Source organism: Monodelphis domestica, chromosome 5 (assembly GCF_027887165.1).
Source record: "Monodelphis domestica isolate mMonDom1 chromosome 5, mMonDom1.pri, whole genome shotgun sequence".
NCBI classification, from domain to species: Eukaryota; Metazoa; Chordata; class Mammalia; order Didelphimorphia; family Didelphidae; genus Monodelphis; species Monodelphis domestica.
Window position 1 is genome coordinate 61,080,936 of NC_077231.1, and position 17,850 is coordinate 61,098,785.

Consider the following 17,850-nt stretch of genomic DNA (forward strand, 5'->3'; position numbering starts at 1 on the left):
CTTTATTGAGTGTTTTTATGTGCTGAGTCCTCTGCTCAAAGGAAAACACTAAACTGAAGAAGTGAAAATACTCTCAATATGCAATACATCTTTCATCATAAGGACTCATCTTTCTGTTTGTAAATGTAAAAAGTAAAAGTGAGGGAAATGATGATGTGCTAAATACTATTTTGGACTAGAAGCACTTCATCTTAAATCAACTACATGGCAAAAAGGCCAATCAATCAGATAAGAAGTCAATAACGGTGGAATGAAGAGAGTACAGAAGTTTGTATCTAAAAACATGGGTTTGAGTCCTAGCCTTTCCTAGTCATGGCAACAAAGTAAATAACCACTCTGAGTGGCAGTTTCTTTATCTGTAAATGGAACACCCCAGAGTTGTTATGAGGAAATATCTCCATACCTAACAAAGGTGCTGTAAATGTGATTTTAGGAAAACAGGAACTTGATCTATGATTTGATTAGTATGAGGAACTCCTGGTGGGGAAACTCCCTTTCCCAATGCAGGTCATCAACTTCTCTGATATTTATAAATTATGATTTGCATATAATTTATAAATATACATAATTTATAATACTTAAGTATTGTCAAGAATACTGAGAGGTTGGGTGACTTGTCTGGAGTCACATACCAGTAATTTGCTAGAGGTGGGACTCAAGCCCAGGTCTTGATGACTTTGAGACCAGCTCTCTCTATCTATTAAATCTGCCTGGCACAAGTGCACTTTATTATTCATCATAATAATCAAGCAGCATGCAACTGCATATGTTTTGGGATATTTTCTCCATTGTTAATATGAATATTCATCATAACATAAGCATATGAAATTTTATCTAGATAGAGTGTCTTACCTTTAATTTCATGTTGACTTGCTTCCCGTCTCCTTTCTAGTTCTTTCCTGTCATAATTCAACCTCTTTAAGCACATAATTCCATATTGTAAACTTGTTCTGTTGTGTTTTTAGAAGGGAAACAGACATTCAAAAAGGTAAAACAATTGTTTTCAAGAAAGATCAAAATTATTATCAAGCTTTTAGACTTGCTCCAATTGGCCAACAATATAATTCAAACAAGTAATTTTTTTCCTAAAAGATGACTACTGCAGATTCACTAGCATATAAAAAAACCAAACAAACAAAAACTCTTCTTCCCTTGTGTGGAATGAAATGAAAAACATTTCAAACAAATAGTTGAGATGCAAATACCAGAAAAATGACTGATAGAAATAGAAAGAGGAAGCGCCCTCCAAAGGAATCAGTCTTCAGAAAGCCAATTTATGAAATAATTTGGATTTAAATTATTTCCTTCCAAAAATGCCTATTGCTCTCTTATTCTACTCATTGAACTCTGTTAGGTATGGAGAAAAACTTAATTGGGGAAAGAAGGCCAAAAAAAAAAAAGAAATGAAACAGTTAATTGACAATTCGACCTACTTCGGAGTCCACATGAACTGAAAGATGTGGTTTAATGTGGCAATACCACTTCTAAACATCATCACAGCCTGAGGATGGCCCAAGATTCTCAAAAGCTATGTTGGTATAGCTTTTTTTGTTGTTGTTGCTTTCAGGGAGTTTTATTTGAAAAATGTTACAGAAGTGAGTTCTTTGTTTGTTCTTGCCATTTTGAACAGGAGGGATCCTTCAGTGGAGACATGGAGAAAGTTTCCATTTGGATGCTCCATAAAACAAAGTTTAAAATGGAATAAAACTGTTTCCCATGAATTCTATTTTGTCAAGATCAGCAGTTACATAGGAAAATATCAGATTATCCCAGGTTTAATGCACAGCATGCGGCACTGTTTTATGTCCAAACAGAATATTGAGGTATCTCTAGAAAGACCCTTAAAAACCAAATATTTTAGGGGAAAGTGTTTGCAGGTATTAATTTGGGAAAGAATAACTTAGAAGTAATAAAGTATCTCTTTTGTTTGGGAATAAGCCTGGATGAGTTTGAAGAGACTCAACATCAAGTTGGCTGAAAAGGACAATGTAATTTTTCGCTATTGCAATTCTTTAAGGTCATTTCTTAAGAAGGAGATGGGCTGCAGAATTTAGAAGGGGATAGGGTAGAAAAATTATCTACACTGATAAAATCATAGATGAATGAAATAACGTGACATTAATGTTCGAGATGACTGGAGATGGCTAGAAATAAGAAAACTAATTAGAAGGTTTTGGGAGTGTTCAGCAATCAAGTGATAAAGACCCAAATAAGGGTAATGGCAGTAGGAATAGAAATAAGAGAGATGAGACACTGAAAGGGAATATAAAGTACTTGCTAATTGAGTGAGTATGGTGAATAACAAAAAGAGAATGTTAAAAAATGTGTCCCATATTTTAAGCATGAGTTCTAGGAAGAATGGGACATTGCTGATAGAATATTGAAGTTAGGAAAGAGAGGGGGTTCCAATAAATATGAGAGGTTCCTAAAATATAGGTTATTCATTTTCATAGTTAATAAATTAGAGTCATCAGGAATAACCTATCTTGTATGAATGTTAAAATGTTATATTGGATGTTTAAGAACCTTATTTATACTCCCATGACATATATAGAAAGAGGTAGATGAGAGAAAGATAAAATGATCTACTATGTACTATGCTACATATTATATATGGTATACTATATATAGAATATTATGTTATAATTACATGTAAAATAATTATATATCACATAGAATTATTGTAATAGTATATACAATGTATTATTCAGTAAGAAAATCAAATAAACTAACAATCTTTATTCAGGAAAGGGATGATATTAATAGTTAGGTATGAACAATGATTCCTCTCTAAGTCCAGAAAAGAGAAGCCCAATTGCATGGCCCAAGGAGGAGCAATCACAAATCTCAGTTAATTGCCAAGATAACAATCCATTATGCAGGAATTCTGATATCTGCATAGATTGGAAATTGAGAGAATAATGGGGAAAAGGGGCAGGACAGTGTTGTAAGAAATCTCTTATTTAAGGCAGAAGAATATGATTTCATCACATCTATGTATAAGTGTTATAGAAAAAGGGGGCTTTCTATCCAGTCTATAGTATAATTTCTTGATGTTGGGACAGGATTGGGGATATATAGTCTCTTTAGTCCACATCCATTTTGTTCAGTTCTAAGCAGCACATTTTTAGAGGGATTGTTGACCCTGGTATATGTCCACAGAAAGGCAACAAAGTTGGTGAGGGGTCTAAAAAGGCAAAATCCATTCATTATCTTTTAAGCATGTAATATGTGCTAAGGATAGCTACATGGCACACTGGATAGAATAACTACCCTGGAGTCAGAAAGATTCAGTCTTCCTGAGGTTAAATCTGACCTCAGATAATAGTTGTGTAACCCTTCGGCAAATCACTTAACACTATTTTCCTTGGTTTCCTCATCTGTAAAATGAGCTGGAAATGGCAAACCACTTCAGTATCTTTGCTAAGAAAATTCCAAATGAGGTCATGAAGACAGTGATAACAGAAATATCAAATATTTTAAATGCTGGAGATACAAAGGCAAAAAACACCTCTGTCCTTGAGGAACACACTTCTGAATTATGTATGAGTCCTAGGTTTTAAGCATAAGTGATAGGAAGAATGGAACACCACTGACAGAATACTGAAGTTGGAAAAGAGAAGGGATTCTCTTAAATATGAGATTCCTGAAAATATAGGTTATTCATTTTCATAATTAGTAACTTATAGTATGTAAATATCTAGCTAAACATAAAATATATAAGAGATGAATGGATGGTAGTCTCACAGAGAAAGGGCTCTTGTAGAAAGTGAGATTTGAAATGCATCTTGAAGGAAGTTGGGGAAGTTCAAAGAAATGGAGTCATTAAGGGAGAGGAGTCTAGCTAAGAAAAGCATCTAACACAAAGACCTAGTAATGGGAGCTACAGACTTGGGTGAGAAGAACAGCAAGTAAATTATTGTTGCTGGATCATACAACATGTAGCTGGGAGGCCAGTGGCTGGGAAAACTGGAGAGAAAGGGGATTTCATCTGAAAGAGATCCTTGAGAGTTCTCTTAAATTAAATGGATTGGAAGGAACCATTTTGTAGGTCTTTAGAAAGTAGAGCTGAGGGGAAGTTACAAGAAGGCAGATTTTCACTCTATTTATGGAATAATTTCTAATGAATAAAATTAATGTATAGAAACAAAATGGATTCCCTTGTGAAGTGGGGACTCTGTCTCTGGTGGTAGTTTTTAAGTAGAAGCAGCATGGTCACTTGTCAAGTAGAAGAACTTCTTTTGATGGATACTAAGTTGCACTAGATTACCCCCAGAGTCCTTTCCATCACCAACACTGTTTATAAGCTACAAATCAACCAATTACATATAAAAATATTACCTGGATTTAATAAAGAAAATGGAATTGGAAATTGTTTGACTTAAATTACAACATGATCTGCAACCAACAGTCAAATTATGAAAGAAGAAATTTCTTCTAATAAATTTAGAAGCCAGTTATAAATGCATTTGTTTTCACTCTTACCCATCCACGGGAACTCTTTAAACTTTTCCAGTTCTCAGTGGGTGAAAGCTTTACATTGCTAAGCAACGTGTTTTCCACCTATAACTAGATTAATTAGCACAGTATCTCTCCTCTACCTTCTGGTGGCAGAGAGTGAAAATTCAGAACCATTTAAAGAATAGAAACATTTCCTTCAGAGAAAAACCCTTTCTGATTTCTATTTTTTCGATGACCATCATCATCAATTAAAGAAAACCTGACTTTCTCAACTTCAATATCAATGCATAATTTGTGTGCATACATTTATATACTTTTAAATTTAGAAATGAATAGATCCCATTTGGTTTAACTTCATTCACAAATAACTGTTGCTCTATTTTTAAAGAAGTCAATAAAAATCCTACTGAAAATTTCATGAAGAATTAATTTGGTAAAAAGTATTCTTGTTATTTTCCACTAAGGAATACAATACAATAAGCTTTCAGTATGCATTTGCTCAATCAGATCAATCTGTTGCCTTGATGTACTTACAGAAAATGGAGATGTGTGCTGATGCTCGATGCATCATATATTATGCAAATATTGATATTTTGTTCTATTTATAGAAGAATGCATGTTATCCATTTTTATTCCATTCTGATTAATCTTTGGAAAAAACCTACCTATGAAAGCTATCCACCATTTTTAAATGGACCCGGAGATCTTTTTTCGTCAGATGATCTAACATTCTTGCATCTACCAGGCATTCCATAAAGTAACTTCTGTATTGAGGTAATCCCAAGCTGGGAAGCCACTCATTACCAATCCACTCATGATTCATATCACCATAAGCCAGAGTCTGCAGAAAAACAGGACACTATAATTTATTTATAGCAGTCAGTTTCTAAGCCGAAAAACAAGATGGCGATTTTATCATATAACCCATTAAAAAGCCCCACTAAACCTAGCTTGTTTAATTCTCATGATGTATATAAAAAGAGAATAGCTTACTCATAACTCAACTCTCTTGCTTGCTTACTTTAAGGAAAGAAAAGTAAATAAACATTTCTCCATGCAAATGGAAGTGGTTTGTATTTGAAACTTGTATTGTTACTCTTCAAAAAAACAAAAGCAAAAATGAAAAGTCAATGTCTCAATGATAAGGACATATGCATAGTGAAACCCATCCCTAGACTATTAATGGATTTATCTCACTGTGCATCTCGAGTTATGCATTTACAGAGTTAGAGAGAAGGGGCTATAATTGAATAAGTTCACTAATTACACTTCTCAATACTGTTGTAAATGAAACTGCAAAATAATCTTTGGATTTTGAGCACCAATGTCTGAATTATTTAATCACAAGGAATTAAGAAGTTCAGGGAAATTCCTAAGAAATATAGTGCTTTATTTATTTATTTATTTTGTTTATTTAAATGAAATGAATTTAACTTAGCCTAGGTGTCAACTCTTTGCAAAGAATTACTGCAAGGCACTTTGAATTCAAAGATAGAGATGACATAGGCAGGCCCTACTTTTAAGGAACTCTCAGTGAAATGAAGAGAGGTTGAAATGCACACAGAGAACACTGATAGAAAGAATAGTGAGAGAAATAAAACCAAAGGAGAGATTGCTTCTGCCTGGGGTAGGGGGAGGGCAACGTATGACAGGAAAGGGAGGACTTGAACACATTTTAACACATTGCAATGGAAGTGGATGGCATGGGAAAGATTTCATTTCAGGGATTGGAGATACTCTGAGTAAATGTCTAAGCCAAAACAGAGGAGAATGAGAATGGGAGATGAAAAACAGATGCTTGTTTAAAATGTAGAACACATACACATAAAGACAGGATAAAGATAGAGAGTTTGGAGTGGAAAGGTGAGTTCGATTCAGTCTTCAAAGGGGCTCAAATGTAAGGATAATAGTTTTAGTCTTTACTCATCAGGCAGTGGATGTTATCATTGAGATGCACTTAGATTATTCTTTCAGGAATATGAAGGATGGATCAAAAAGGGCTGGAATGGAATCAGAAAGACGAGTCTGCTTTCCTGCAATAATTCAGGCAAGAAATAGTAGAGTTGTAGGGAGAATGTAAGGGAAGGGATGGATGAGAAAAAAATCAACAGAACTCAGAAACTGAATGGATGCGGCAAGTGAGAGAAAATAAAGACTCAAAGAAGATCTGAGGTGATGATGACCTTGGGTGACTGGGAACATAATGATGGTGATGTTAATAGAACAAAGAGGGTAATGAGGGTTCACATCCATTTGGATAACCAATAGGATGTTGGGATGGAGTTATAGATTGGCAAATCATTAGCAGATCAGTTATAGTTGAAGTCAAGGGAATGGGGAAAACTTCCAAGGGAGCAAAAAGTGAAGACTCTTGGGGACACCAGGTTGAAGGAAGGGAGTAGGAGGGAGCAGTATGAGAACTCAGAAAAGGAGACTGTATCATGATGCCAAAGATGTTTAATAAGGACTAATGGTCATAGAATCTCGGTCTAGAAGTGGAAGGCACTTCAGAAGTCATCTAGTTTTTCCCTATCATTTTACAGATAATGGAACCTGGAACCCGGGGAGATCAAATGACTTGCTTATGTTCACATAGGTCACCCTGAGGCAGTATTTGAACACAGATCCTCTGAGTGGAGAATGGTACTAATTTCTTCATAACATGCATGAATTTATTGGTCAAAACCAAAAAGCATATGCTAATATGGCCAACATATAAAATGAATCCAAGATTCATTCAGTAGCAGGGACTGAATCCCTGGTCTCAAAACAAACAAATGAACTCTAAATTAATGTTCACCATATATGCATATTTATATACATACATATATATATATATATATATAGTAGTCTAGCACTTCACAAATTTTGATCACTTGGAAAGTACATGATCAAAGGAGATACTAACTTTACCCTAGTTAATATAGTTTCCTTTTAGATGTTACTAAGGAGCTTAATAACCTCATGGTAAACATAGCTACAGGCAACAAGTGGATATTTTAAAATATAAATTTTCAATTTGTAGAATGAAGCTGATATGATGTTTATGACCATTTAAAAAGTACTATAATTATCTTTGTTGATCGCTAATCCATATGAATTTCTATGAGTAAACCAATGCCCTACACCAAGTGAATCTGAACATAATAAATTCATACCTGGGCCCAACTTCCTTCCTCAGATTCTTTCTGTGTTAGCCGAAGGATCAGGTCGTCATTAATAAAGCAAGTAAAAACAAAATACACCAAATTAGTCCAGGGGTAGAAAATTCAATTAGCATGATAATTATGAAAAATGTTAATAATTCTAACATGTATACATATAATTATCTGCACAAACAGAAGTGGTCAATCAAAAGGAGTTTTCTGGCCATTACATATTTTTTAGCTCATTTTCACATCTACAAAACCATGCTGGGATGTCATAATTTTTTGAACCTTTGTTTTTGGTCATTTCTAAATTTTGATTATTATTTCTGTTTAAAATATATATTATCTGATATTTGGTCATGAAGAAACTTGAGAAAATACGCACTCATTAGAAAAAACTGAGTTTGCACAAGAGTATTTCTGTTGAGTGTTGCATACAGTGAAGAAATATTTCATTTTCAAATTCATCTTCCAGTAAGAATCTTTGTTATTTATAACATCTTCCCCACTGGATAATATATGCAATTGTACCATGCTCATGATAAGGATTATCATGACAATTCCATAATTATGGAACGTTAAATAGAATGTACTAAATTGCTTTTATTTAATTTTAATTAAAAAAAAAAACCACCTTACCTTCTGTTTTAAACTCAATATTAGTTCCAAAGAAGAAGAATGGTAAGGGCTGGGCAATTGGAGTTGTGACTTATCCAGAGTCACCCCGCTGGGAAGTGTGTGAGGCCACATTTGCCCCAGGACCTCCCATGTCTAGGTCTGGCTTCCTATTAACTGATTCCCCTAGTAGTCCTGAGGCTCACTTTCAACAAGCCAGATCTGAATCCTGGACTTCCTTGTCTCCAGCCTTGGCTCTCTATCCACTGAACCACCTACTTGTCCCTTAAATTGCTCTTTAAATTAAAAACTAACAAAAAGGGGAGGTTGAGTTATACAATATTACCAATACCCACCTTAGCTATTTTTTAACTGTGGAATTAGGATACATATAAATCCATTTTCAAAACTGTTCTAAATGATTCAGTCATGAGTTACTATGTAATTTTAAAAAGAGTGAAACAGCTATTTCACACTAATTCTAGAAAACTGAACCTTAATAAGCGTAATAAGCACAGCACCATCAGGCTTTGCCTCTAGTAAGCTACAATGCACAGGCCCTTTAGCAACATAGAAACAATTAAGCTTAGCAAGAATAATTAGTTAAAATAGAGAACTACCAGATGGTATGTTTTCACACCCAAACTAAATATAACTGAGATGACCAAGTGAGAGAAACCAGATGAATATTTTATGGGTTCTATGCTAAAAATATACTCTGAAGCCTTTTCAAATCCAAAAGGCTATTTTGTATGTTTCGGGTTGGTTAAAATGACTCTTTTCTTCTGAAAATTAGTTTAAAATAGTAAATCATAATTCATATTAAAAATTAGTCCATGTAAATCCAAAAGGCTCACATGGTTCCATTCTTAACTAGTCAATTTCCAAAGCCGGACATAAATAATACTGATATAGCCAATTAATTGAAAGTATTCTTTCAACATTCTAGAATGTCTCATGGCGTCTCTAAGGGTACGTGACACTTACAACTATTAATAAAGGCATGGCAGTAGAGTGTGCGGGTGTGAGGAGCAGCTTAAGATCAAACAAAAGAGAAAACACTGACCGTTTTGGCTGGAGCAGCAAGGTTTTCCATTTCTTCATGGGTCACCCAAACATTGCCTGAGGGCTAAGGACAAGGCCCACAGGGAAGTAGGTAGAATCCACATTGGGTAAGCAGGATTAAAGAACAAAGGTAGCGTCACTGAAAGTCAACAGCCGATAGCATCACCATCAACATAGCTATGTTCTTGCCTCTAGAGTAAGCATGAATGACATGATAGAAAAGTCCACAGGGCTTTAAAAATCTTTCACATCTAAGAAGATTAAGCAGTAATGGTCATGTTATTCATTCTAAGTAAATTAAAAGTCAATACTCTGTTATTATTAGTCAGTAGAGGAAGAGACAGGAACTGGAAACTGGGAACTCCAGATGAAGAAACTCCATCTACCACTGTAGATGGTCACCTTCTCTTCAACAACGGTTGTTTTAGGCAACTCTCCCCTAGAGAGTCTTATGTGACTTAAACCAAGGTCACACAATCAGTATGTTCACAGGCCAGATTGGAGTCTAAATCTTCTTGATTCCAAGGCCATCTCTCTACTCATTATTGCTTCTCCAGAAAAAGAAAAAAAAAGGGAACCATGAATTACAACATTTGTTAACTCCATTTTCTGGAGCAACAAAGAACTGATTCAATGTGTCAGATATTTTTATAAAGATTTTCCTGGCAGGCTATAGCACAATATCCATTGTAGTGTTATACAAAATCATATTAAGTAGGAATATTTTAGTGTTACTAGAGAGTATCAAAAACAGGTACATATCTATGTATATATGTACACATCCTATCTATCCCTCCATTCATCCATCCATTCATCTATGAATCAATGCACCATTTGTATCCATCCATCCATCCATCCATCCATCCATCCATCCATCTATCTAACTATCTGACCTTCAATATATGACCACATGAATCTTCCTGCCTCTGAGGATCTCTTTCTACCCCTTTTTCTTTCATGTGGGCAGCTTGGTGTCAAAGGAGATAGAATGCCACATTAATCATATATTGCTTTTATCTGAATGATTTCTTCCTTTCGCAAATTGGTAAATACATAAAGTTCACTTTTTTGTCTTAAATAAAAATCAATTAAGGCATGTCTTGTTAAGCAAAATGTTATTAGGGCTTTGTCAAAGTGTCTTTGTGAGAAAACACAAAATTTTTATTTGTTCACTCATTCTTCTTGACCCAATTTGGAGTTTTCTTGGCAGATAGACTGGAGTGGTTTGCCATTTCCTTCTCCAGCTCATTTTACAGATGAGTAAACGAAGGCAAATAGAGGTAGAAGGTTTGCCCAGGATCACACAGCTAATTAATTTCTAAGGCTAGATTTGAACTCAGGAACATGGGTCTTCCTAACTCTGGGTCTGGCATTCTATCCATTGCACCACCTAAATGCCCAAAAACCTTTCCTCATTTCTCTATACACAGTATTGTGGGTCTATGTATATGTACACACACACACACACACACACACACACACACACACACACATATTCACACACTGATATACAACTATCCCACCATGTTGCAACATTAATATTATGGTATATACAAATGCATGGATGTGTATATCTACAGAGCTGGATATATATTTTCATTGGTATTGGGATTTCATGCTGAGAAGACTGCTATTAATTCAGACCAGCACCTAGTCTACAATTTAGAGCATTAGAGAATTTTCTTGGATAGCAGAACATAAATGACTTACTTAGTCACACAATTATCTGTCAGATGCAGATCATCCTAACTCTGAGGCTCTCTCTCCACCCCTTTCTCCTTCTCTTTATAATTTGTGTAAGTAGCTATGAGGGCTAGGTGTCATAGTAGAATGCCAAGACTGGAGTCAGGAAAACTCATCTTCCTGAGTTCAAATCCAGCCTCACTTACTAGCTTTATTACCTTGGGTAGGTCACTCAATCTTGTTTACCTCAGTTTCCTCATCTGTAAAACAAGCTGGAGAAGTAAATAGCAAACCACTCCAACGTCTTTCCTAAGAAAATTCCAAATGGGGTCACAAGGAGTCAGGCAAAACTGAAACAACTCAATAACAAAAACAACAACAGATAACCATACAGAATTATAGATTATAGATAATTTATATCATGCTCAAAAAAATACCTAAAATAGATTTAGAGCTAGAACGGAGTTTAAGGGTAATAAAATCCAATCCCTATTTTATATATGAGGAACAGAGGCCAAGAAAGTAAAATGACTTGCTCAGCGTCATATAGCTAGCAAGAGTCTGAGACAGGTTTCAAACTTAGGTTTTATTCTAAGTCTTCTTTATTCACTTTCTCCCCTAGTTGGCCATCAGGACATTCAGCATCATCAAAGAACTTTCATTCCACTTAGTAGGTAGAATTCTACTAATTTCACTTGTTTCAAAGCTACCTCCATCAACATATTCTTAAATATTAGGTATTATATTATTGATGCAAATTTAGAGGAACAGGACAAGTTATAGAGAAGCATTTAATGGGAATATATTCCCCAAGACATTTGATTTCCAATGTAAATTTTCTAGAAATCCTGAAATATTTCCCAAATTCTCTTTGGCAACTGATAAATACAACTGACTTTGCTCAACCTATTGGTCTTTCTAACTCTGAAAGGTGATCAACACTGCAGGATTCCAATCACCAGCAAATTTCCCCCACAGTGTTATACTTCTGACCTTGATAGCCTTATGAATAATCTAATTAAAATATTTTTATTGGGCACCTTCTCCCTTATTGGCCTGTCCATTAAAAGGTCTAGAATACTAGCAATAAAACAGAACGCATTTTACAATTTTGTCAGATATCAAAAAATAGCTGCACACTGGGTAGGCATAATTTCGTGAACATTTAAGGGCCCAGATGATGATGTGATTTAATTGAACAAATATACACTGCATTGTTTCCGATGTTGTTTTGACCTTTATAACACAACAAAGAATGAAAACGGTAAAATAGTCAAGGAGTTCACACATTCAAGTGACAGGAAGAATATGTGTTGGATTCCCTGCCCTTGGATATCCTCAAATTTTATAATGTACTTAAATTCCATTCCTTTTAGGATAAATTAAAAAAAAATGTAGAATCCAGAAGCCATGGAAAGTTGTTGTTTTTTTCCTTGACTGATAAAGCCACATTTCTTTTAATAAATATGGAACTCTTCCCATCAAATGTCAGCATGACTATTTGAAGCATTAAATCATTTGGAAGCAATAGCTTTTACAGACTGTCTTAGGAGTGCAGATTATACTCACTCAGCTGTCATTCTCTACTTTCCACCCAATGAGCTCCATGATTTGCCTGAGTTGTTTTATTTATTTGTTTGTTCAAAGTGCCCTTCACTGATAACTAAAGAGAAAATTAGTTTAATTCAGTCTTAGTCTACAAATTTTGGGAACAGATAGCTTCATTTAGAAGCCAACTAGTGAAGCTTTTGAGACTTCTCTGACAAACACTAGGTTGGTACTAGGAAACACTCTTGGTGGGTCCTCAAGAAAAAGTCTAGGTTGATTTAAGCAGAAGCCTGCAAAAGACCACACTAAATAACTGACTTCTGCTGTTTTCTGGACCCTCCCAAGTAAACCAAAGAAATTCCGGCTCTCAGATGATCAATTGTAGTAATAATAATAAAATGATAATAATTTGTGGCTCCTAGGTGGCACAGTGGATAGAATGCTGCCTCTGGAGTCAAGGAGACTCATATTTCTGAGTACCAATCTGACTTCAGACACTTAGTAGCTGTGTGACCCTGGGCTATTGTTGGCCTCAGTATCCTCCATCTGTAAAAGGAGCTAGAAAAGAAAATGGCAAAACATCTCTAGCATTTTTGCCAAGAAATTTCCAAATTGAGTCATGAAGAGTAAGAGACAACCAACAAATGACTGAAATAACAACAGAGTATACAGATCCAGTGTCAAAAAGGACTTAAGACATCATGTAGCCCAAGTCCTTTATTTTACAAATGAGGAAACTGAGGTGACAGAAAGGTGCCCAATATTACACAGCTTGTATGTAGTCGAAGTGTCATGTAAACTGAGGGCTTCTTACTCTAATTTAACAGCTTTTTTTAAGCCCTTCTCTTGCATCTTAGAATCAATACTGAGTATTGGTTCTGAGGTAGAAAAGTGATAAAGGCTAGGTAATTGGGGGTAAGCACTTCCCAGGGTCACACATTTGAACTCAAGATCTTCCTTCCGTAGGTCTGGCTCTCCATCCAGTGAGCCACTTAGCTGCCCCCTTCTCCTTTCAATAATATACATGTTTAGTAATTAACAAACCCAAAATTAAACCTGAATATATCTGAAAGATGCTGCTTAGTTAACAATCTGAAATGATACTAAACTGACATGTCATATGAGAACTTCAAAAAAGAAAATTTCAGAGCAAATGCTGACATATATTCCCAATACTTTCCTCATTAAGTCTTAGGGAAAAGAGGCAGCAAACCAAAATAAATATTAAACTTGAGTTTATGGAATAAGGACCTACTAAATTATGAAAGTTAATTGGGAGCAAAAGAAAGGTTGAAAAGAACCAGATGTCATGCTGTCAGAACAAGAGAATGACATAAAGCAGCTAGACTTAAGGACAGTCCAGAGAGCTAAACTAGATCAAAAGGATAGGCTCCTGTCACTTTATCAGTATTGCTGGGACATTTGAACTTGATGATTCAGTTTTTGCTGTATATGGTAGCTTAAAGTGTGCATCAAAAAATAGTATATTTTTTCATTATACATTAATGTTATGAAATGTTTCCTGTACATGTACATATGTATGTGTATATATTATTTATGGATAGATTATATAGATCTATTAAAATATTTTTCTTGATAGAAATAATGTGAATAAGAACTTAAACAATTATAAAGAAAGGTGAATTTTTTTTTTAAAAGAATGGTGCAGAGTGTTAATGGGTACAAAAATTTTTGTGCTGACAACATAATGAAGAGACCATTGGGTCCATACCACACAGAAGGCAATGTTCTCATGAGCTTATTTTGTGTCTTAGAATCAATAGCAAGTAATGGTTCCAAGTAGATGGGCTAGGGGATAAGTGACTTGCCCAAGATGTGAAGATTGGATTTGGCTATCTCCTGGTTGTAATAATAAGATACTTAGCTCTTCCTTTATTGTGAAGATTAAATTGTAATCCCCTGATTGTAACAATGAAGGTACTTAGCTCTTCCTTTATTGGGAAGATTGAATTGTAATTGTAATTGTAAATATAATTGAATTGTAATCCACAATCTATTTTTAGATTTTAATCCCCAAAAGGTAGTAACTCAGTATTTGAAGTAGATCTACGAATTTTAACTACACATAGGTGCTAACTAACTACAAAAGGTGAACTAACCAAAAAAGGTGTTAAGTAACCAAAAAATGTATAATTTAACCAAAGAAGGTGTGAACTAAAGAGTGGGTTTTAAAGAGTGAACTAGAGAGGAGTGTCTGCTGTGATTGGTAGACATGAAATTTAGGGGAGGTGACACAAGAGAAAGTGATCTTTAAAAAGAGGACCAGAGACCAGAAGAGTTATTTCAATTCGAGTTAGATGGAAGAACTCTCACTCAGAGGAGACTGGAAAACTGACACTCGGACTTGGCTGTGGAACTGGACCCCTGGAGGAGCTCATGCAGGAGACCTCAGACTGCTTTCCTTTTAGAGGGTCATCATGGGTGAAAGGCTGACTTAATAACCCTGCCTTTCTTGGAGGTGTAAACCTCCAAGAAAGGCTCATCATTTTAAGACTCTTCCCTGATTAGGGCCTTAGAATTTCTACCTGGCTCAAAAGAAGCTGGAGTTGTCTCTCTCTCTCTCTCTCTCATTGCTTAATATATTCCCTCTATTGTAAATAAACTACGATAAATTCCATTTACTTTAGTAATTCATTTTGGGATTTAGAAATCAAATCCCTGGTGACCACCAATTTAAACTATTCAGAGTCCAAACCATACAAAAAAATCTAACAAAGGCCATACAGCTGGAAGTGTGTGAGGCAAGATTCTAGAAAGATTCTAAAAGATTAGCGCTACTAATAGGGCAACAGAGCTGCTTTCCAAGACTACACAGAGTCAAGACGTCCTGGTCATCAGCCCCTGGGAGTGCCAGGGACTCAGGATGGACTCTGAGGAACAAAAGAACTTGGGGAACCTATATACCACTCCAGGTGACCTGGGGGGTTTAGGATTAGAGGGACAGTTGATTGACTTTACAATGGTAAGAAAGGAAAATGAAGAGTTCCAGACAGGAATAATAGTGAGGGGCTGATGCCCCACAATGGACACAAAAGGGAAAGACTCAGCCCAGGGCTGGGTCACCTTTGTCATGGACCTACTTAGCCTAGGGGGAGAAACCATAGGGACAAAAGGGATGCCCAACACTGGATGGGATTAGCTGTTCCCACCCAAACTACCAGGAAGTTCACTGTCAGGTAAAGAGGGACCTTCTCTCAGGGGGAAACCTCTCCTATGACAAGGTCAAAACCTGGGCTTTCTACACTCAAACTTAATAAACTGGGGATCTCTAGATTTCCATGTTGACAACTGCATAGTTTGTGGCACCAATTACTGGACCTATAGACCACTCTCTCTCTTAATTAAAGACTTGGTTTTTTTCTGACTACTTTAGTAGTTCTGTGTTTTTTTTTTCTCAAATTAACACATGTTTTGCAGTATATAGAAGCATGAAAGAAACTTGGAGGCTAAAGAAGGAAAAAATGATGAAGGAATATAATACAACCGCCTGGTATTCATGAAAAAAAAACATCTGGAAATATCTTTATCCCTGGGAAAACTGTTTAAGTAAGAAATAGGGCATACAAATGATTTGTGTTCAGTTTGGAGGAAAGGATCAGCTTTGGGAAAATACTGTTTCTAGAACATACTGTGGGAGAAACTTTCTTACAAAAGGTCTGTTTGAATTAGATGAAAGAGGGACACAAGCAGAGAGGAGACATCTCAGTTAACAATCCAAGTTTTCAGATGCTTATCCAAAAGCTCTGATCTTCTGAAATTTCCTCAGTCATTCTGAAAACAGGATAGAAAACTCAGATGATCAATGGAGCCTTGCAGTCTCAGCTCCACAGAGGAAGACTTATAAGGAGCAGCAGCAACGTCAATGAAGAGCAAACTTCATCTTGTCAGAGTAATTCCTACCCCTTTGGAAGGTTGGGTTGCCATAATTTCCCAGAGCGAACATGGAGGTGGGAGAGGAGAGGAGGGAAAGTGACTCACCGTTCGAGATGTTGGGGGAGCGGATGGGCTTGTTAGGGACACCATCTCCTGGATTGCTAGCCGGAGTTTGAGGCGATGGAGAGGATTGCTGATTCCGATTTCTCTCTGGATCTCTGTGTCGGACAAAGCAGACATGATAGCGCCACTCTTGACGTTGGCCCGGCAAGCTGCAACATACCAGGCAGGCATTCCCAACCACAGCTGTGGGGACAAGGTAAAGGGTGAAATGAATAGGCATAAACATCCACATTTCTCTTTTAAGTGACCTCCCCAACAACCAGTTTTAAAGAAATATCACTTTTTACAATTTGACATCTTCTTCCTGGCTAAGGCAGTAGCCTGGGGGTGTAGCCTTCTCATGTGTAAAATGTGGGGTTGGGCTGCAGGACCAAGGAGATACAAAAAAAAAAAACCCAAAACTGACCAGTCTTTGTCCTCAAGGAACTTCTATTCTCTTAAGGACTTAATTACTGCCAATATAAAATGTTTAATTTATAATTAAGGGCATATGAAACATATACGCAAATCAGCCTCTGCTCTCTTTCCTTTGGGCTTCTATTTTCAAGTAGAATTGCTTTCTGGGATTCTGAAATGCCTCAGAATTCATAGGAAAATGGAGATCAATATAGAATTTTGCTGACATGTAAACTTTTGGTGGTGGCCAATGTAATGTAATTGGTTATTTGAGGCGATTAGGTGGAACAGAGGATAGAGGGAGCACTGGGATTGGAATCAAGAAGACTCATCTTCATGAGTTCAAATCGTTAAATCTGGACACAAACACTTAACTAGCTGTGTGATCCTAGGCAAGTCAATTAACCCAATTTGCCTCCATTTGGTATCTGTAAAATGAGCTGGGAAGGAAAGGGAAATGACTAGAGTATCTTTGCCAAGAATTCCCCAAAAGGGGTCATGAAGAATTGGATTTTATTAAAACAACTGAACGACAGCAACAAATATAACTGGATGATAAGACTAATTAAGGGATTTAGACAAATGAAAAATTAACTAACTGCTATGGCACCATCTGAATTGGAAAGTTTCAGAGGAAACTGAAAAGACATCTATGAAATGAAGCAAAGTGAAACAATCAGAACCACAAAGCTAAATTCTATTTTGACAAGAGTTTTATAAAGGCAAACAAACTGTGGGAGACTTTAGATCTTCATAACTCTGATTTAATGAAAAGCTGTAATTTCAGAGATCCAAAGTTGAGGCCTATTACCTGCTTTTTGCCAGAGAGATGATGAACTTAAAATACAGAATTAGAAACATTTTTTGGACATGGCTGATCAATGGTTTATTTTGCTTGAATACATATTTTGTGAGG

General features: G+C 36.0%; 1 protein-coding gene across 21 annotated transcripts in view; it reads right to left on the reverse strand.

The window, feature by feature from the left end:
- Positions 1–17,850, reverse strand: part of PPFIA2 (PTPRF interacting protein alpha 2) — a 654,901-nt gene that overhangs the window by 15,705 nt on the left and 621,346 nt on the right. For 13 of the 21 annotated variants that reach the window (XM_056798558.1, XM_056798565.1, XM_056798563.1 and 10 more), the window contains 5 exons: positions 16,521–16,721; positions 9,292–9,354; positions 7,620–7,649; positions 5,127–5,320; positions 853–950 (listed from right to left, as the gene is read on the reverse strand). In XM_056798558.1, coding sequence (XP_056654536.1) covers positions 853–950; positions 5,127–5,320; positions 7,620–7,649; positions 9,292–9,354; positions 16,521–16,721 — 586 coding nt within the window. The remainder of the gene's footprint in view (positions 1–852; positions 951–5,126; positions 5,321–7,619; positions 7,650–9,291; positions 9,355–16,520; positions 16,722–17,850) is intronic. The other 8 variants (XM_056798566.1, XM_056798564.1, XM_056798561.1 and 5 more) reach the window with 1 other exon arrangement.